The sequence below is a fragment of the Ischnura elegans genome, chromosome X (genome assembly GCF_921293095.1).
Source record: "Ischnura elegans chromosome X, ioIscEleg1.1, whole genome shotgun sequence".
Lineage (NCBI taxonomy): Eukaryota > Metazoa > Arthropoda > Insecta > Odonata > Coenagrionidae > Ischnura > Ischnura elegans.
In genome coordinates, this window is record NC_060259.1 from 4917993 (window position 1) to 4940546 (window position 22554).

At 40.2% G+C, this 22554-nt stretch overlaps 1 protein-coding gene across 4 annotated transcripts in view; it reads right to left on the reverse strand.

Moving 5' to 3' along the window:
- LOC124170950 (protein split ends) overlaps positions 1–22554 on the reverse strand; it is a 138429-nt gene that overhangs the window by 87995 nt on the left and 27880 nt on the right. For all 4 annotated transcript variants that reach the window (XM_046550034.1, XM_046550036.1, XM_046550035.1 and 1 more), the window contains exon 5: positions 22190–22296. In XM_046550034.1, the coding sequence (XP_046405990.1) occupies positions 22190–22296 (107 nt within the window). The remainder of the gene's footprint in view (positions 1–22189; positions 22297–22554) is intronic.

Sequence of the window (22554 nt, forward strand, 5' to 3'; positions counted from 1 at the left end):
TCATAAATTTGGGTCGTCGGTCGTCGAGGCCTTTGGGGCCAGCGTCTCCTCGACCAGTCATAAACGTCTGGATTTTCTGGACATAAGGTTATTGTCTTGCTGACGGGGATGGGTTGCTCATTTCCCGGGGTGGGTGGAGTGAAGCCACCCTTCCCCTGGTCTTGGAGACGTTGACCTGTGCCCTGACGACACGAGCGCGGGAATTCGGGGCAGTCTGTGGGAAGACACGAGAGCGACGGGGTGTGCTGCCCGTCGCAGATAATTGTAAAACTCATAACCAACCTAAGTCATTAAACTCTCTGTGATTGATTCGCGTGAATTTCAATTCTTTGGTGCCCTAAACCCGATTCCGGGAGACGCAGCCACTCGAGTCTCCCTCCTTGATCGTGGCGATCACGACAGAGGTTCCTGAGCCTCCTATTATGGTAAACTGTGGTCCGTCAACTGCTCCTAGCCCTGAGACAGAGACTGATGATGACACAGGACCAGAAGCCCAGATGTCAGTAGCCAATACTCCTGGACAAGATAACCGTCCGAGGCAGTTTACCAAGCAGCCTCCCTATCTTGAGGATTATTTAGTTAATTGAAAATTTATGTTCTTGATTAAAAGGGGGGAGGATGTTATGTATTTGTTTGTTTCTGTTGTATTTGTATTGCAGCCTTGGTGATGCGCTGTCCGCCTTATTGGGGAATATTGGGATTGTTTTGTTTTTATTTGTAATGCATGGGATAGCTTGGGGGATGACTCTCTCTCTCTGGTTGGACTTGGAATGGAACAGACGTGCGCACGCCATGGTGTGCTATTAAACAGCTTATTAAGATGTAGACCTTTTTATTCCACCTATGGATCCAACAAATGGAATGTTAATGCCACAATATTTTCACCAAAATGAACTACTTATTTATCGTACGACAGTTTACTACATGAATTTGAGACTGAGTACTCCATGTTAACTTCATTTCTAACAGATCGCAAGAAATTACAGAGATTAGGGACTCTTGATGAAAGTTTCCCAGCGTTGGAAGCTCTACCTATGGCAAGTGCCCACACCAAAAGGGCCTTGTAAAAACGAAGTTTTTTACATGCTTATTATAGGTCAATTGACGGTGCCTCGGCTATCTCTCGTAATGGCGGGACTCTCGCAACAGTCCGTACTTGCTTTAACGAGGTTCCTCTGTAGTTGGAACTATTAAATGATGCTCTTGCTGAATGCACTCTGACTAAATGGATATATAATCAAAGTTTTCCAAAATGAGTTACAGTGGATGCAATAAAACTTCAAGCAGAAAACATATTGGCATTATATGCAGTCTAAATCTGACAATTATGCTTATAATTTTGTGAATTAATTAGACTAGTAAAAATATAAAATTAAGAAAAATAGAGGAAAATAGAAAAATAGAGGTTAGGTTATGAAAATTATAAACAGCAAGTCCAGAACCAAATACTTCACAGTGTCAAATAATTTTGGAATCACGTTAACTCAATGAAAAAAAGATGATGGCAAACCTAGAATAATGTTTGTCAAGCATGAAAAAGGTAGTGGCCGAAATACCTAGTATCTAGAAATTTAATTTTGGATGATTGAATTCCAAACAGGCAGATCCACAGTAACAAATTCCGAAGCTTACAACTATTGTGTTTTGAATACTTTTTAATGATGGACTTCAAGACTGACCTCCAAGAAGGGTATTGGCTAAGAAGGCTATATAATTATAAATCACTTACTGGGAAAACTAGAGGAATATGGTATAAAGGGTTAACTTCTAGATTGGTTTATTTGTTATTTTTAAATGATAGAGAGCAAGCTGTTCGAATCAAATTGTACTCCTCTTACACATTTGATTTAACCCTGGAGTTCCACAGGGGTCCCATCTGGAGCCTTTCTAATTTCTTCTTTTCATAAATGATATTCGCACCATCTTTAAAAATATTACTTTTTATTTTCCCATGAACTTAAGCTCTATTTCATGGTTAAGACTACAGATGATAGCTTCGCATTGCATAATGCCACGCATAACTAGTCTTCAAGGTGTACTGACAACTCCATGGATATTAATTTTAATAAATGTGTGGTCATTACTTTCCATCGTGGAAGAAACCCAATAATTTTTGATAAACCAAATTAACGACAGTACCGTATAAGCGCGTGTAAGAGGCGCACCTTTTTTCCGAGATATTGCAGCCGAAAATGGGGGTGCGCCTCTTACACAAACTTCTTATCTTCCCCCCTACCCTTCACCGGTTGCAAGCTCAAGGGGAACTGAGTGGCCTTGGTTTTCAGCGTGAGTCAGTCATCTGAAACCCTGGGTCAAAATCAAGCGGCAGGCAGGGGAGTTTCTCCCTTAGTGACGTATTTTTAAAATGCTCCTGTTTGAATTTCTTGCTAGCATCGCTCCGTCACGTCGGTACCCCAGAGGTGAACATTGAAAAGATCGCGCGGGGTGATTCGCTCCGGAGCGCGCGCTAAATTTATTGCCACGAGTGGGCATCCCGCGGAATTTATACTGCATATAGTAATATTGGTGTCAAAACCTGCGGTTGAAAAAATTCGAACGAGTGTGCTCATTGTTGGACTTAATGGTGGATAGAAGAAATCGGAAATGCTTATAAGTGAAGAGCGCTGAAGGAGAGGTCGAGGGGAAGAGGGCTCCCTCCCCTCCGTATTTAAAGCTACGAGCGAAGGAGCAAGGGAAGAACACGCCCGATCTTGCATGTGACGTTGCTGCCTTTAAAGCGAAGGCGCAGCAATGTAATATACGCAGTTTGCATTGCCTGAGTTTCCAGTCCGTCTCGTCTTGTTTGAATGCGCTTATGCTACGCTTGTTTCTTCCGAAATTGTGCTGTTTGGACTATGTTGAATATTAGTAGCCTTATTCTAGCTATAAATCTTTGTGTCAATCAATTAGAGCTCAAAAAACTTAAATGCTGTAAGATATACGTCGCGTTAGGTCTAATTCTTTTTAGAACCTCGTGCGTGTTATACAAATGCTGAAAGATATCGAGATATCTTCGAGCTCAGAAGGTGACTCACGTAGCATTTGACCTCCAGAAACTCGGGGAATTGAACCTGGTATACCGAAAAAGGTCAGTTGGTGGAATGGGGTAGGGATGAAACACGTTTCCATTGTTCCCTGGTAACTTGATATTTTCCTGTGGAGTCTCGGAAAGGAAAAAAACGGCAGAGGCATTAGCTGATGGAGAGCCGAGTGTAGTTCCGTTAGGCCCCTTGCACACACACCGATTTTGGACGGCCGGTAAAATATTGGCCGATATTTTACCGGCGAAGCGATGCTTGCACACACGACGGATTTTTACCGGTCAAACGATACGTTGCTAAGTTTTTGAGCCGGCGTCGGCGATCCACAGTGACAATAGCCGGCAGCTAACCGGCATTTTGCTGGTGCTGGCGTGTGGTCGGTACGTGTGCAAGCTCCAATGCTCTCCCATTGTTCACTATTGGAATGTGGACGGCCGTCCAAAATCTGTGCGTGTGCAAGGGGCCTTAAATCTACGACGTGGTTATTATCCTACGGCGCTGAGATTGCCCCGATTGTTGTTCAATTTCTTGGGAAAGCTCATGCCATTTGCCTGTCGTGTTTTGCCTTAAAATTTTCCACGGCTGCAATTCTATTGCAATACTCCTGCGAGAGCTTTTAAACAAAATTGTTCGTGAGTAGGACAAGCAACGTAGAGCGATGGCGTATGCGAAGAGAGGATCGGAACTCTTTCTACTCCCTCTTATGCCGCCGCAGTTATCAAAATTTCCTCTTTCAAATAGTACTGAAAGAGGACATTTCGATAACTGTCGAAATTCCAGGCATACGTCTGCAACACCGCATGATAGGATAGAAAAAATGTCGCAAAATTTTTTTTTTATAGCTTCGATCCTCAAAATAGGGGTGCGCCTCTTACATGTGTGCGCCTCTTACACAAGCTTATACGGTAATTTTTCAAGGGTAGACACTGTAAATGATTAAGGTGTACTGTTTGACCATAGGTTAGAAAATGACTAATACATTGATATGGCCATTATTTAAGCTAAAGAATTATTGAGATTTATTTATAGATTTACAAAATATTTTACTGTTTAATCTTTGGTGTTTCCAATTGCAGAGTATTGTACATCATATTATTTGGCCTCCATACTGTGAATGTTATATACATACAATGTTTGGAAAACATCCAGAGACATCTTGTTAGAATGGTAACGAGGAGTTTATGGTTAGACCCTGGAATTATTTCTTATGATCATTTTTATGTTGACCTGGGGCTTATGACTTTGCCAACTAGACATAAAAATGCTGATTTGATTTTTCTGTATAAATTGTAAAATAACAAATACTCCTGTCATGCATTACTTGAACTTGTGCCTTTTCTTATTCCAAATGTTAACACACACAGTAATGATTTGGTAACTTTAGTAATAAAATCAATTATATGCTCATTAGTTTCTTTGTGAGAATGTAGAGAGAGGCCAACCTTCTTCCCCCTGAAGTTGACTTCTTCAGCATGGCCATTCAGTTATTCTAAAACTCATTGACATACACGTTACGGTATTCCTCACAAATGTAGAAGTATCATTCTCACAAAAAATAATACCTTTATTCAATGCCACACTTGTTTACTTTCTGACCTACTTTTCGAAATTTGAGCTTGTCATTTAGGTCCTTGACAATGAAAAGCTGAACTGCCAAAAGATCTGTGATAATGACTAGTTAAATTTTCAAGACTTAGGTTTGAAAGGAAAAAAGTGTGGAATTGACAAAATATCATGTTTTTCATGAGAATAAAGGTATCAAAATTCCATGACGTGTTACCATCAGCCCTTCTGATATGCTAAAGAAGTTCCCAATAGCTTCGTTTTGAGATTTTTATGGAGAGTATATCAAGTACTTGACAAATGTGATACCCCTTTTACTGTCACAGCAGTTATTACTGCATGTATCCCTAGTGACAAAGCAATCTCTAAGACTCAATTATTCCACATTATTACTTCAATATTCAACAGTTGCCAGGTGGTCTCTAAAGTGAGCAATCTTACAAGAAGTAATTGAAACTGTAATTTTACTGATTATTTTTTTAAATCAATGATTTGTACTCATAAATGATTACGTTTTACAAAGTAACTGTAATTAAGCCCAGCTACTTTTTCTTGGTACTTTTACTATCCCGAGGCATTTGTATAGCACGTGTTTGTTGCATAACATGTGTTTTACATTCCATGCTAAATCATCCAGAAAATTTTTTTAATGACACCTTCAGCCTCAGCACTTTGTGAACAGTTTTTGGCACTAGTGCCTATCACCACTTCATATGACCATGTAAAATATTTCTGCACTCACTCTCATAGTTGTCAAGATATGATAATATTTGGGAATTGTGCTCACAAATGGCAGTGGTGGGAATAGGGTAGTTTCCTTCATGAAAGAAAACGAAAGGTATTGATTGCGATTCGTTACCCACCATTAGTGTATTCATAATATACAAATTATTTGGTTTTAGAAATACCGGTTTAGACGAATGGCAAGGGTCAATTTTATCCTCATTTGAAAAAGGCCAGATTGGCGCCCATGCGATGCCACTCCACGTGACGTCACAGGGACCTAGTTTCTATACGATTAGATAGGAGTTTTACATCGTTTGAGGTTACCAATGCATACATGAGGCACAGAGCTCAGGGAAACATGTCTTAATAATCACCTATTAAAACTGGCTAAGGTCGGAAAGTTTTCTTCGTTTGATAAGGTATTAATAATCCTCATTTAAGCCAAGCACTACCACCTAGCAGGGTGCTCGGCTACCTGCTAGCATCCTGCGACGTATCAGCGCTCAAAGCCTCGCCCCAAGGCCACCTCACTTGCGGCAGCGGGAACCAGAACGACGTCACACTGAGTTTTCCCGGCATTCATACTTAGCCGTCGCATTTTCGCACGCTTGAACACTTCCTCTTTCCATTTAATCGCGAAAAATAGATATCGTCATTTAAAAATCTAAAAGCGTGAAATACATACTCCAGGAGTAATAATCTTTCGATTTAGGCAATAAAAAAATAATAGGAGACCACCCAATTATCTATCAGCGTGTAAGGCACAGAATAAAAATTTATACTCCAGTAACTAATAAACACATAACCATGAAATTTTTACCTCAGGCATATAAAAGTACATGTATAGCCAAAACATATTTCTAAATGCCATTGCTTGGCTAATTTAGCCACTACTTAGTCATGAGGCAGAGTAGTTGAACCATCCAATTTTTTGTTGCACCAAAATATTTGCTCTAATTGACCGAGACATAGTTGTTTTATAAGCCTGGCGACATATTCAGCATTTATTCATATTTTTCCATTTAGGTTTATCTGGGGATTTTTGACACCATTTATTCAGACCACTGAATCAAATGCAATGACAATGCAATCCACCGTGACACAATATTTCAAATGATGGTCAGCAATGACAGGCATGGCATTTAATTGTAATGATTGCACGCGTTGTTCTCTTAATTAAGCCCTTAGTTATGGGAGGGATGAAACAGCATATACAGTGAGTCCTCGTTTAACGTCACTTACGATTCCTGAAAAATGAGACGATAAACGAAATGACATTAATCAAAGCATAATATCCCATAAAAACAATGTAAAAATTGAATATCGGTTCCTAGACCTCACAATTCCTATGCGAAAAAATTTTGGCGTATCATATCTGGGGCATTTTTTGCGATGGGAATGCCAAACTATGGCATAAATACGAGTTCCTGTCTTCATCGACGACAATAGCAGCAGTGACGTAAATCCTTCTCCATTTTTGTATCTTCCCGCATTTGCTTTTCGGCTTCGCTATAGTGCGGTCCAATGAATGCTACCAGATGCTACAGACCGGGGATCCGGTGCTATGGTATTAAAGGTGGCCATGGCCCTACCCTCTACGAGAATTTCTTTTCGGACCGGTAAGGAGCGAAATCAAAATGGCGGAAATGAGCGAGGGCGGGCAAACTGGGATTATGAAATCGAAGAGATGGTTTTAATTGCGAATTGAGGCGGGCGGGCGTCGCCTGGGCATCATCATCGCTGAAGCATCGTCGCAGTAACAGGAACCAAAATTATTGTGAACATTGTTCTCTTGGACATTGTCGTGGAAATATCTCTGATGCTAAAATTTGCCAAAACCGTAATCGCAATTAACAATATTCACACCGTTATACACTTTGAATAGACTGACCGTATTACCGCCCACGAAACAAACAACCTGTAATGCCTGCCACTTCGCCTTTTTTCTCGCGCGAAATTTAAAATACGTGATGTTATCGCGAAGCGAAGGGACGATAAACGAATCACGGTCATAAAATTTTCGTGACGTTATCGCGAAATGACGTTAAACAGGGTGACGTAGAACGAGGACTCACTGTACGTGATTTACCTATGCAAATGAACCATATGTTCATAAAAACAACTATGCCTCAGTCAATTAGAGCAAATATTTTGGTACAACAAAAATCCCAATGTAAAAGGTCTCATGTACTGTTTTTGGGTTTATTGCAAATGAATAAATAAATAAGTTTCCTTTTTTCTGAGGGCCAGCAGAATGATTTTGCTGGGCCATAAGAGTGAATAAATATTACTGTGACATCAACCTCCTCTTCATGCTTAGATATTACTGATACAAGAGACCAGTAACCATCATAGGCATTTGCACTATATGATTTTGTAATACATAATTAGTTACAATTAAATTACAGGCACTGTACAGTCATCCATAAAATGGAATACAATGCAAACATTTTTATTATGGTTGATTCTCAAAGCTCCTAGGAGCTTTAAGACAGAGTCATGAAATGATGAAACCCACGTGTACCAGGCACCGTTTTTGATTTGCAGAATCTACATTGCCACTGTCGATGTCTTTCTGAAATGATTTCCTTCCTTGATACCAAGGCGTTAATGTTTCAACTCTAGACCTGCAGAAGTTCATGATCTTTTCCACAGATTTTAAGGCATCTCCTGAATATCTGTGATGGCTCTCTTGGGCCATCAAATGCTTAACTGTACCACCTATGCCATTATAAGGGGATTTTCGATGGGTTGTTTGCAGTTTTTATATTTTTCAACATTACATCACTAAAATAATGTACTTCTCTAACTGATAGATAATTTTCAAGGATGAACTGAGATGATATTATTTCATATACAATTGCTATATCATGAGTCAAATCACCTGATAAGATGCCTTAACTGGAAAAAATGGTTGTTTCAACTAACGATCTCAAGTGTAAATCACAGCAGGATGCAGAGTCTATCTATCTATCTACTATTTATCTATCTAACTATTACTTTTCCGGTGATAACCTTGCAACTCATTTTCCATAACATGTGAGTAACTGTCGAAATTCCAGGCATACGTCTGCAACACCGCTCGATAGGATAAAAAAAATGTCGCAAAATTTTTTTTCTTCATAGCTTCGATGCTCAAAATAGGGGTGCGCCTCTTACACGTGTGCGCCTCTTACACAAGCTTATACGGTACTTTGAGAAATCATTCCATTGCAGGACACATAGGCAGGGATTCTGTGTGACTTTCTTCTGGCATTAACGGGGGTCCGGAATCGTTTAGGATAGTCACGAATTCCGACAGAAATTTCCTGCAAGTGGGTTTTGTAGTCTCGGCGAATGAGGAAGCATGCATGGCGCCGTAGCGTAATGAACAAGGCACGGGGTAGGGGGCTAGGGTGTTTTTTCCAATGCTTCCAGGCCTTAAGTTTATTTCTCAGGGCAAGTGTTGCCTCCGGGAAATGTGATGGAAACTGAGAGCACTGTCACAGCATACAGTCTCTATTCTGGGTTGAATATACTGAATAACCAATCAAGTCCAGGTATATTTCCCTATATTACAGGCATGAAGCAGTAGATTGATATTTTGATTACCGAATATGTTCCAGGAGATCCTACAGATATACACCATAGGGGACATAGACAGCAGAATTTATTAAAGCCAATTTTGTAGTGCTAGGAAAGTCAAATTTAAAAGCTGAATACAATTTCTTCAAGTTAGCCAGTAATTGTCCCTTTTGAATAGGTACATTTGTAGAGATACTAACTGTACATTTTTTCTCTCACATCACTCTGGAGTACATATTCATCACTTCCAAAGACAGTTCTCACTGATTCCACAGTTTTATCTATTGTTTTTCCTTTCTTCAAATTGGGTTCAGCTAATACTCCTTTATCTCTTAAAAGTTCTCCTACTTGCCAGACACTCTATTCATTAACATAGAACTCTTCCATTAATTTCTCCCTACTCCATACAGTAGGTACCAAAGTAAACAGTCATATCTTTTCTTGAAGCGAGTTTGCAGCACTGACTTTATCTTTTATGAACTCCACCAGCACATTTATATCACGGAATTCCTGAAGTAATTCTTTAAGCAGTTTTGGGTCATCCTATTCCGCAGACAATTCTCTATCAACAGCTCCATTAACTTTACTTTTAAAACAAGATCATACAGACTCAACTTTTCTTTTGGCATAATCTGAGTTTTCGAGAGCTGAAAAATCATGTAATTTCAAAGACGACTCCAGCATCTATTACAATGTTCTATTGAGTATCTCATTTGCTTTTCATCAGATACTTATGTTTCAAATTTTGAAAAAAAAAATGAATGCATCCTTTCACTGAGAAAGTTATTTCCATTAATTGGAAACCAGTTCCCAATGGCATAACGTGAAATACACCCAACATATGAGCAGCTATTAAGGCAATTATGACACCACTTCAAACATTACAGGTGCCTGCATTAAAAAAATCTTCATTTAGGATTGTTAACTAATAAACTTGAGGAGGAAGATTTTGTGAAAGTGAAATTCAAGTACACTTAAGAACCAGCAACAACATTTCTAAGGCTTTCACAAGCGAAATCAGGCAAAGACACACTATATAAAATCCATAATATGACTCTAATTAATGTTCAATACACATTTACCTGAAGCTTAACACTTGCAAAAATAAACATATTTCAAAATGACTGATTTAAAATATCAACAATTCTTGTTAGCTTCATATTTTTGTATAATAAGGATATAATGCTCTTAAAATTTAATGTTCTTATTATTTTTTTCCGTTTGCAATTGAATTGAATTAGTGGCCTGAGAGACCTCACATCACTAAATTGGAATAATCAACAAACCTAATGCTGGTGGACATGATTCAAAAAGTTGTTATAAAAAATTTGTATTGATTTTTAAAGTAAAAGAATAATTAATAACTTTTAGGAAGCATTTTAGATACATAACGTGGATAATTAAGTAATTAATTTTTCTAAATTGCATCGGTTTGAATAAATGACTATTCTAGTTGTTGCTGAAGGCGAAAGCAAAACAAATGGAATTCAGTTTTTAATGGAAATTTCAAGAATTTTGTTCTTTTAATGCTAAGCTCCTTAAAGATGTTATAAATAATAGGGAAATTGCATACTTTTTATAAACAGTATGCTGATATACTACAGTAAACACTTAGTACCGTAATATACTTTTTTCCGCTTAAAATTCAATTTATACACTAGAAAATAACTCCCAAAAGTCTCCCGAGTTTCGCGGGCTAAAAAATACCGCCCCCACTAATCTTATGCCGTGACGTCATAATTCAGTACGAGTCCAAGATCCAAGCCCAGTAGCTGCAGGTTTGGAAGAGCCACGTTGCGTTTAAAGAAGAACATGGCTGAAATAAGGAAAAATTACAAATGGTGCATTGTTCCTCTGTGCAATAACACCCCAGAAAAAGTTTTCGTCTGCATTCCCAAGGAGAAAATTAGAAGAAAAGCCTCGATGCATGCCGTCTGTCGGGATGAGCGTTACGGACAAATAAAGAGTATAATAAACGGAATGATATACCTGTGTGCTATGCGAGCGAAGATAGCTTTAATATAAATAATACTTCCATATTTCATCGACTGAATAACTTGAAACTGAGATTTTTCTATAATTCGGCCGCAGTAGGATAAAAACTCAACTTCCCAACAAAAATCGAGATATGTACTTGTTTCTAGATGGGTACGATGGACTCGAATTATTTATGGCAATTGTTCAATTTCATTTACGGAAGGACATAGAAAATTCCATGATGTTTAAAATCAAGGGAGGAAATATGAAAATAAAGAGCAACGTTGATCCTCATGCATTCGAGTGCCAGCCAAGAAGACAGCGTTTTCTTCTACTGTCGGCGTCAAAATGATGTGCCACTGTGCTTTGCAAATTTATATCCTGGCTTCACTGCATGCTATAATAATGAAATATACGTCATTTTAAAGGAAATTTTATCCTAAATTCTGATTTATTTTATTACAAAAAATTCAAAAATGTAGACACACCAGTGCAATAAATGACTCCGCGCACCGAAAAATTAGCCGTTTTGTCAACTTCATGAACTTTGTAACTCAACCTAGGGAAAACTACTACGTCTACAGAATTCATCTTCCACAATAATATACGCTCATTGGTGCGGATTAATAAAGTGGCTTTTGGGTATTTTTAGAACTTATATTTTGTTATAAATTAATGAAAATATTTAAACATTATCTTGTCCCATAGTTTACCCCGAATAGATAAAAGTGATAGACACACTTTCAATTTATTTGTAATTTTTCTATGATCCATAATCTATAAAAATATTGATATTTGTGTAATGTGTGTATTTGTAATCAACTCTTTAATGCTATGTTGCCAAACGGGGCCGCGCCGGGTAAACAAGCAGCTGCTGTGAGAATGTATAGGAGACGCATTATAAAGGAAGTTGTAGATGGAAAAAGAATGGAATCCAGAGGTGGTCACAAAAATGAATTGCAGCATTCTTTGATTTTATTCTACGGCGCGCCCTTGCTTGCTTTTCAGAAAAAGTTGAGTCCCAAGAGGAATGTTCCGCGGCCTTTGATTTGGAAACTGTGAAGATAAGACGAAGACTTGTGGATCAGCAATTTCCATTTAGTTGGTTGCCAGGATAAACCAAGGATCCATTTAAAGGTTGTCAGGCCTTCGTATAAAGATAGGACTGATGAGCACCACAGGGGAAATGGGGTGTTTGAGGGAAAGTCAAACCCAAAGTTGCCCAAAGAATGTGCAGTTCTCTCATATGTTGCTCTTTCCCCAGTTAAAACCAAATAGATATCGGATTGGGATGATATTTTCACCACGGGTTCCAGTGATAGTGAGAGTGCAGGTGATCATGGTCATCGTCGAAGGTCATCCCTCTAGGATTTCCGATACGAAATTTTTAAGTGACAACCGATCGCAATGACGATGAGCTCGCCTTTATAGAGTATGTTTCAGGTATATCGCGAGAAAAGCTCCCAAAATGTATTAAAGACTGTTTGGAAAATATTCACATTTTAATGTTACTTTAGGAAGGCCTTAATTACAAAAGTAACTTATTAACACCTGAAGACGTTGTGTTTATTATATTGATCGAAGTGCGATTGACCGATTCTTTCTGCAGAATAGGAAGTGGCTTCGGGGTTTTTGAGTCACAAGATGGTAGATTGTGTTGGAAATTCGTGCATATCATCGCTACTAAATTGAAACAATTAATAGTCTGGCTTCCTCAGATTCCAGTCTTAAAGAGCTTTTAGTTGCCTTCCAGGCAAGGTATTTTTAAGTTGAAAGTATCATCAACAGCTTCGAGGTGGAGAATAAGTTCACCATAATGCTCTCGGCCGGACTGCCAAAAGAATACACATTTCACATGAGTATACGCTTTCGCCAATATTACACGCAAGTCTCACTTTGTTATGAACTATAAAACATTTCAAATGCACATCAGCTACCTTTCCATTTCTCGGCATCGACTTTCCGTGCCGACGAAGTCTAAAGTTTCACTAAAATACCCTGGTATCATGATGGATCAGTAACAGGAAGCTTGCTAGGATCAGCCAAGGAATAACCATATTCTTTCATCTTTATGCAATCTATCGCTTTCAATGAAGGAGAAATAGATCAAATAATAGCCCTGAAGTCACAATTAACAACTCCGATACGTCTGCACTTAAATAAATGAATCATAACCACGCCGTCACTTATATTCAAGTATGCAACCTCTTTGCCTCTACTATGGCCGTGCCTCCTCGTACTGAATAATGACGTCACTTTTTTACCAGCCAATCATCGGGCGTTTTCGATTCTCACTTGTATGTGAAAATTCTCGTGAACTTTGATGCATTATATATCGCAAACCACGTCATAAAATAATAAAAAAACTTTCACCGTGGTATGCAAACATATATTTGTGTCATCAACGGGCTGTTCGAAATGGTCCGGCAGGTGCTGCCCCTCTGGGGGACGCCGAGGAACTCGGACGGTAGAGCCAGTAAGGAGGGTGACGCGCAGTGAGTCGCGCGGAATGTGTGTAGAGAGACGGAAGCGCAGTCAGTCGCGCGGAATGTGTGTAGAGAGACGGTGCGAGTTTTGTTAAGGGAGTATCACTCGAGTGCTGTAATAATCATTGCTACCTCTGTTAATAAATGAAGCTACCTCACAGTTCAGAAGTGGGATTGACCAGCGAGCTGCGGTGGAGTTGTTCGTGCACATCCAGCCATCAATAGATAGAACATCAAAAACCCCAGTGCGGACTGAGTAAGGTGAGAGAGTGTGGTTCTAGTGTAGCAATGACCAGTCCGACGAATGCGTCGTGGGATGGCGAGTGTCGCGTAGGTAGCTTCAACGGGGTCCATTCTGCGGAAGGAAGGGACGCGACTGAATTGGCGGGAACATGTCGAGAGCAGGAGAGCGAGGCCGGCGTGGCCAGGGAGCATAGTGAGATGCACCGAGAGGCTACCGCTAAGTGGGTTCTGCCTGCGTCGACGCCGTATGCCGCGAGAGACAAGTCTAAGGAGGTTAGACAGTCAAGAGGACCCGGTGAGCAACCGCGCGAGGCTACTGTCGTGTGGCCTACGAAGGGCAGAGAACCGTCGTTGGGAAATTGGCGGAATCCTGTCGGAGAGAGTAGCGTCCTTAGAAGCGCAGCGGAGAGGGAACAAGCGCTCTTGCAACACGAGAGAGAATTGTTAGAGAGAGAAAGGAAACTTCTAGAACGTGAACGAGATCTTTTAAATGGGCAATCGTTAGTTCTTGATAAAAGTATGGTGGGTTATCGAGAAATAGCAGAGCAATTATTGCCGGAGTTTGAACCTTCGCTAACCCTGGGGTTCACGGCGGTACAGTGGGTCAGGCGAGTAGAGAGCATTGCATCAGCCTACGGATGGGACGAGTCGATGTTGTTAGCCCAATCCGTTAGTAAGTTACGCGGAGCGGCGAAACTATGGCTGAATAGCGTAGCCGAGGAAGTACACTCTTGGGAGGCGTTCAAAAAAGGACTATTATATTGTTTCCCATCAGTGGAGGACCAAGCCGACGTGCACTTGAGTCTTACAAAGAGAAGAATGCAGCGTGGCGAGACGCATGAGTCATATGTTTACGCGATGAAGACTATCGCTAGGCGTGGTGAAGTAAATGAAGCCTCCCTTATCAAGTACATTCTAAATGGCATGTGGGATAAGGAACTAGTGAAGCTGCTGACTATGTGTGACTTTGAAGATGTAGAAGGACTATTACGCAAGATAAGACGATACGAGAGTGTCACTGATAGGGCCAAATTGGGAGATAGGGCAAACTTTCACAATCGACCTCCTGTGACCATTGACAAAAGGGCTGAAGTCAAGGAAGTGAGGGGCGAAAGGACGCCTACCCAGGGCGTTTGTTTCAATTGTGGAAAAGAGGGGCACCTCGCTAGGCAGTGCCGAGTAGCTGCCCGTGAGAGAATTTGTTACCGGTGCAAGCAGACGGGACATATGCAGAAAGATTGTTTGCAGGCAACACCGAGAACGACCCAGAATGAGAAAAAGTGGAACGTTAGGAAAATCACTAGACCCAATTGCATCATAAAGGACGAGTACCACAAGTGGATAGAGATAAACGACGACAGGGTGGTTGGCTTCGTTGATTTAGGAAGCGATGTTGTCACCCTGAGAAGAGACGTTGCACAAGAACTAGGAGTCGAATATGAGGCGAGCCAAAAGCGTTTAGTTGGGTTTGGATCAAGGGGTTGTGAAGCTATTGGCACGAAACGAATGATCTTGAAAGTAGACGATGTGAATGTGGAAGTAGAGGTTTTAATTGTCCCAGAAAATTCTCAGGAGGATGCTATCATTGTAGGGCGGAGTGCCTTAGACCAACCAGGAATTCGGGTCGAAAAGGAGTTTGGGAGACTCACCATTTCCAGAGAAAACGCCGACCTTAGTGAAAGAAAGAATTCTCAAGTGCGGAAGGTGGAAGAGGAGTCACGGATCCAGAAAGACGAGATACACATGAACGAGAACCTGACGACGCAAGACGAAGGGGCACTATGCGACCTCGTAAATAAATTCAGGGGATGTTTTGCTAAAAACTTAAGCGAGTTAGGCAAGGCGAACTTCACCAGCATCAGCATTGACTTGAATGACGACAAACCCGTGACGTCACGTCCGTATCGTCTGCCTTACGCAAAAAGAGAGAGCATGCAAAAAGCGGTAGAACCTGAGATGGTGGACTCAAAAATATTCACCACCAGAATTCAGCAGGAGGATTGGCTGTTGACCATGCAGCTGCAAGATCCGAGTCTCCAGAAAATACATGCGACATTGAAAAAGCCAGCACAGACAAACGAGGATAAGCAAGTGCACACTGATTATGTAGTAAGAGACCATCGAATATGTCGAAGAGTGGAGGGGGGAAGTCGTTGGGTGGTCCCAAGAGATGCGATTTGGAGAATCATAAAGGGGAGCCATGATGACATGGGACATTACGGAGAAGAAAAGACTCTGGAACACCTGAGAAGATATTTCTGGTTCCCGAGGATGAGACAAAGGATAAAGAGATATATCGCAGCCTGTATCGAATGCGCGTACCACAAGAGACCAGGCGGGAAAAGGGAAGGAATACTGTACCCAACTAAGCGCGAGGGTACGCCTTTTCATACCGTTAACATAGATCACCTAGGACCGTTCCCTCGTAGCAAAAGAGGCAGTGAATACGTCCTCGCGTACCAAGACAATTTTACGAAGTTCATAGTACTACGAGCTGTGAAAAACACGAGGTCAAAACCAGTCTGTGAGGCCTTGAGTGAGATAGTTAGCTTGTTTGGTTGTCCGGACCGTATCATCTCGGATAGAGGAACGGCATATACGTCGAGAGAATTTGAGGAATTATGCGAGGGGCATCAGATAAAACACATCAAGAACGCCACTGCAACGCCTAGGGCAAATGGACAAGTAGAGAGATCAAACGCCATAATTACTCGAGCTATCACTACGATGAATTCAACGGAGGATGGAAGTGAGTGGGATGGGCGCTTGAAAGACATTCAATTTGCCATGAACTCGATGAAGAACAAGACGGTGGGAGCCAGTCCACATGAACTGTTGTTCGCGTACCGCCCGCGGAATGCGTTAAGGAACCGAGTTGTAGTGACATTGCAGGAAGATGAACATGAAGTGAGCAAAGAAGTGATAGAGGAGGTTAGGAAGGAAGCTTTAGGCAGGATGGTAACATGTCAGGAGAGGCAGAAGAAAAGGTTTGACGAAGCTCACAAGGAGCCAAGAAAATACGTGCGGGGAGAGTTAGTGTTAGTCGAGCGAGAAGCCCAGGCGACGGGAACGTCTCGAAAGCTAGCACCCAAATTTAAGGGACCATACAGGGTGGAGAAGGTATTCCCCAGGGATAGATATTTGCTGACAGACATCCCAGGAGCAGCCAGAACCCAGAGGAGGTTTCATTCGGTCTTTGGTGCAGATCGAATGAAACCATGGTGCCAACCCCCACCAGACTACGACCCCGATGCTGTAGAAGAAGATGACAACCCACCCCCATGCAGCCCCGGAGACCAGGGAGCCCACGAGCAGATCCAAGAGGACCCCGATGCTGTAGAAGAAGATGACAACCCACCCCCATGCAGCCCCGGAGACCAGGGAGCCCACGAGCAGATCCAAGAGGACCCCGATGCTGTAGAAGAAGATGACAACCCACCCCCATGCAGCCTCGGAGACCAGGGAGCCAACGAGCCGATTCAAGAGGAATCCGATGCTGTAGAAGAAGAGGTCAGCCAACCGCAAGAGCGGGCCGAGGACGGCCCTGAAATCAGGAAAGGCCGACTGTCATCAACGGGCTGTTCGAAATGGTCCGGCAGGTGCTGCCCCTCTGGGGGACGCCGAGGAACTCGGACGGTAGAGCCAGTAAGGAGGGTGACGCGCAGTGAGTCGCGCGGAATGTGTGTAGAGAGACGGAAGCGCAGTCAGTCGCGCGGAATGTGTGTAGAGAGACGGTGCGAGTTTTGTTAAGGGAGTATCACTCGAGTGCTGTAATAATCATTGCTACCTCTGTTAATAAATGAAGCTACCTCACATTTGTATATAATTTTGGGGCTCTTGATTATATCTGAAACATATGCAAGTTCCCTTTTACAATAAAACAGTAGTTAATTTCTTGTACCTACCCTACGCTATTTTTGTTCAATGATGGAACCCATTGAACCCTGACATTTTACGTGCCTATGCCTACGAGTGCAACATTAATTTATGGCTTCCTTTTGACAATCGGTCTCCTTTTAAGTATTCTTGAACGGAACATCTAAGCATCAAGCTCCGCCAGAGGAAATAAAAAGGGCTTGGGAAACACAGAGACTATAACGTCAAAATGCAAGTGCTGTTACGTTTACATATGTCCAAAGTGTATTTTCGACTATTTTTTTTAACCGTGACCAGAAGTACCTGGGTTTGCGGAGCATGTAATGGAATACCTAGCAGACAATGAAAGTAGAGTGGAAAGTGACATTGAGGAGGATTATGTCAAAGAAAGTGATAACAATACTACAAATACAACAGATAGTGCAGGAGGGAGTACTGATGATAACTGAAGTGATGTAATGAAAGTTCTCCCCAGGCAAGGATAATTTTTTTTACGGGAGAAATCGCTATAAGAGGTCATCAAGTGAGCCTAAAAGGAAAATTCGTACACCCTTCCATAACATCATCACTCATAAAACTGGTTTGAAGGAATGCATTACATCATTAGGCAAGGTTGTTGAGCATCTTGATTTTAGGTCTAAGATTTTTGATGAGCAAATGTTGCAATTGATTTTGCACCTGACAAACACAAAGTTTCAAGCAATAAGAGAGAGGTATAAAAGGGATAGCAGGCCAGAGCTACAAAATGTTGATTTGATGGAATTCAAAGACTTTCTTGGTCTTTTGGCTTATTAACTAAACAATAAAAATGGCATTGCAACATTTAATGAATATTTGATTCATTGTGGTCTCCCAGACGGCATGCTACTGGTTCTGTAAGAAAACCTGCACATCACTGGTTAAAAGCCTTAAGCCTACAAACCACTGTCATATAAATGAAGAATTGTAACAATGAGCGGCAACCAAAAGGCCTTATGCATAAATATGAATGCATAAATACGTTTATTACAATGCTATGATACTTTAATGCCAGGAAAATAAATCGGAAATACCTGACAATGCCAATGATTTGACTTTGGTTTACAAAGGTAATGGCTTGGTATGCTCGGAGCTCCACTTCCAAATTCGGCCGATTGTTGGCATCTTACTTGTTGGAATTCTCAAATACGATTGACAAAGCACTGCAGGAACAATTGAATTTGTATGCAGTCATGCGCACAGGTGCAAAGTTAAACCAAGGGATGAAGTTCTCCATGAAAAAATTCCATAAAACCCATCCCGAAGTTTGCTCTGAGAAAATGGCTTGGTGGAGTAACTGACACACCTGACTGGCAATCGGGAGATCCGGGTTCGAATCCCAGCTAAGTCAAACATTTGTTGAGGCCAACTTCATCCGTTGGTGTATATGATTGACAAATTCCATTATCCTTAATCGATAATTCCTGAAGCATAGTATGAATGCAAATTGAAGAAGAAAACAAATGCGTCTCTTAATAGTTACCTACAGGAAATGGTAAATTTGATAAATTACAGTACTTTCGTCAGTAGTCAAGGGCTTGTTTACTATTTTTTTCAAGGCTAATCCAAGGGTGGGTTCCAACAGCGCTGCCCTTCACCTCCTATCCATTTAGTCTTTCTTGCAAATAAAGTGCCCTGATGAATAAAAATTGAATAACTAAGATACAGACATTATGGCTTTTGTCTCTTTCTTTCTTGATCTGGAAATTTTAAGATGAAAGTTTAATTTTAAACTAGACTTTTTGGGTTTTCAAGGCTATTTTTGTGCCCTTTGAAGATTGTGAGTGCGTGGAACTGAAAGAACAACTACACCAGCAGTGGATGTGTGGAGTTCATTCTGGGGCAGTCTGAGTTAGCTTCTCAAAAAAATGAATGTTGACACAGACACTTCAAATCCCAAACACTTTCAATGCTTACTTTAACCTATTCAGGCATACATCCTCTTACTCTGAAAAATTCATAGAAATGATTGGGGCATGGAAGGTGAATTCATTATTTCCTATCACAATCCAGTATAGTTTTACTTAAATTAGCTTGGGCACACTTAATATACCCAAGTAGATGCCAATAAAGACATTTAGCAAGTCATTATTGGCAACAAACTGAGTGCAGTCCATATTAAATGCCATATTTTTAACATAGAATGAATTTCAAGTTCTCTAGTCCACATGTTATTCAAGGACTTCCACAATAAGACCTCTTTGCATTTGAAAAAGATCACACAGCCATCTACCTCACCATATTATGAACAAAAATTGTACAAATAGATTGCACATGCCACTTGAGTTCCAATCAATTACAGTCGAAATAATTATGTACTCACCTGTTACAATAATTAAGGTTAAGTTAGGAAAATTACAACTTTACTTTTTACAATTTAACATTTTATCGTTGGCTAGTACAGTAATACACACTATCATTTTCAAGACTAGTGGTCCACTAGTCATGAAAATGATACAGCGTATTGAAACTAGTCAACAATTAAACATTAAATTTTATACAGCAAAGTTGTTATTTTTCCTAACTTAAAATGGACTTCTACAGGTTAAGGCCTCAACAATTCAGAGCATAATAATAAAAGTTATTGGCACCTCAAAATACACTCTATCATTTTCAAGACTAGTGGTCCACTAGTCATGAAAATGATACAGCGTATTGAAACTAGTCGACAATTAAACATTAAATTTTATACAGCAAAGTTGTTATTTTTCCTAACTTAAAATGGACTTTACAGGTTAAGGCCTCAACAATTCAGAGCATAATAATAAAAGTTATTGGCACCTCAAAATAACATGCATATTCCAGGATAAAATTTTAAATTAGATAACATATATGAACTTTGAAATGAGTCATACCTTTAATCTAATAGAGTAAGGCAATGGTGGGAGCTAACTTGCTCATGATGGCATAAATGTAATGAAATGGGGAGTTCAATTGCCATGATGACAACAGGAATTAGGAAAAGAGTAGTGGAAAGGCTCAAGAAATTATCTTCCACTAAAATTGAATAATGTTGTCTTTTGCAAACCATACATAAGTAAAAGACAACAGGGGTGATTCAGGAAGGGAAGAATTAAAAGGAAAAGGCATACCATAGCTCCTAAAAAACATAACACAAATTTGAAAAGATTATTATCAAGTGTATTAATTTCCAAAGCCATTAATGATGAGAACGAAACTTTTAACCACTCTGCAAGTATAAATGGCAAGGCTTAAATGCACAAAATATCAAACAACATCCTACATGCAATATTAAGAGGTAATTGATACTTAAAAACAAATCTAAACAAAAATGAACTACCATGCCTAAATTTGTCTTTCATTTTGCTACTGAACTTCAAGCAATATGTTTCTCAGCCTCAATTATAAAACTGTGCTTGGACTTCGTGTTACTTTGATATTTCCTAAACAGCCAACAAAGATGCAAAATAGGACAGAAGACACAATTTACATGTTTCGATTTATTTTCCACTCCCAATCACGCCTAGCATCAATGATGTTCAAATCAAGGTCAGGGGTAATCGATCAATGATTATTATTTTGTTCCGTGTCAAATAGAAAAACTGCCCATCACTTCCCATTCTCCTTTCAAGCTTTAAAACCTAAACTCAACACGATTATTAGAGTGTGTGCGGAGAATATGTCACCGGAATTGAATGCAAGGGGAATTAAGGTGCATCATATGAAAGTGAATACTAGTAAATTGATTTACCGTATTTTCTTAAGTACCATGTGCACCTATTTTCTATTTTTAGCAGCGCCAAAAATGGAGTGTGCATTTTATACAAGGATGTGCAGATCACAGAGTATTTCGATTTCTAATGGTACCTACAGGAATGACACATAAAAGTGATGCAATGAAAAATCTCCAGCTAAGCAGTTACTCTCCTTAATAAAAAGTCTACCGGTTCTGGTGGAAGAATATAGTGAGAGTTCGACATATTGAAATACAAGGAAGTTCCACTTTTCCCCAATTATTTAAATGCATCATACAATTAACTGTGGAAAAGTGCAGCTGCCTCCTGTTACAACTTTCCTAAATCTTTCCCCGTCAGCTGCAGCTCCGAGAGGTGGGCCCACCTGCCACTGTCACAATTGATGCTGTTCATTTTGTGCAAATATATAGTGTGCACGCAAGTTGCTGAGATTGGTGGCCACCAATTCAAAAAGCAAGTTTGTAGTTTCTTGCGAAAGAGGAGAATACCGTTCCCTTATGATAATACTATTTCTGTCATTTCTTCCCATTTAATAATACACATTATCTTGGGCCAAGTTTTACGATATTAATTTTTTCCTAAATGAACTTCAAAATAAAATGGATATGCTATTGACATGGGGTGTGAGTGAGAGATCATACACATGACAATATACAGTACTGACAATTCTCCTTCATGACTGGTTTCAATACATTTTGTGCAATGATCAGGTCAATAAGTGAGAGAAAAGCAAGTTGAAACAAAACTAATGACTGAAAAGTTACTCATTTAACTCAAAACTAAAAGGAAATTATAAATAATGCTTTGTGTGATCTACTTGAGTAAAGATGTCACCAGAAATGTGATCAAATGAATCCGAAGTCCAATTGCACCAATTGAGTGCCTTCAGCAGATAAGGGTAAGAAAAAGGATCATCAGTCACCAGGAAGCAATGCACAAATATTTCCCTAACGTAACATAACATATGAAGATGACTCACCTGTTCAAAAAACACAAGTGCATGTCCTCGTTCCCGATCAACAGCGATGTGGGATATGGGCCCAAATTGATGAAACTGAACGTTTAAATACTTTTCTGAAACAGAATCTGCAAATGAAATGGTTTCCATCAGTAACCATAAAGAACCACACCATGAATCTTTTAACTCATGACGAAATCAAGATAATAAGAAATTAACCCTTTCACTGCCACCAGGCTTAAATCGGCCCTCGCTGGTTGAGCAAAAACTGCCAGGTCACAATCACGAAAACTTTTTTTTCATGATTGTGACCTTTTCAACGGCTGTAATTTTAGTAGACCCCCATAATCTATCTATGGTTATAAGATATATATGTATCTTACGTA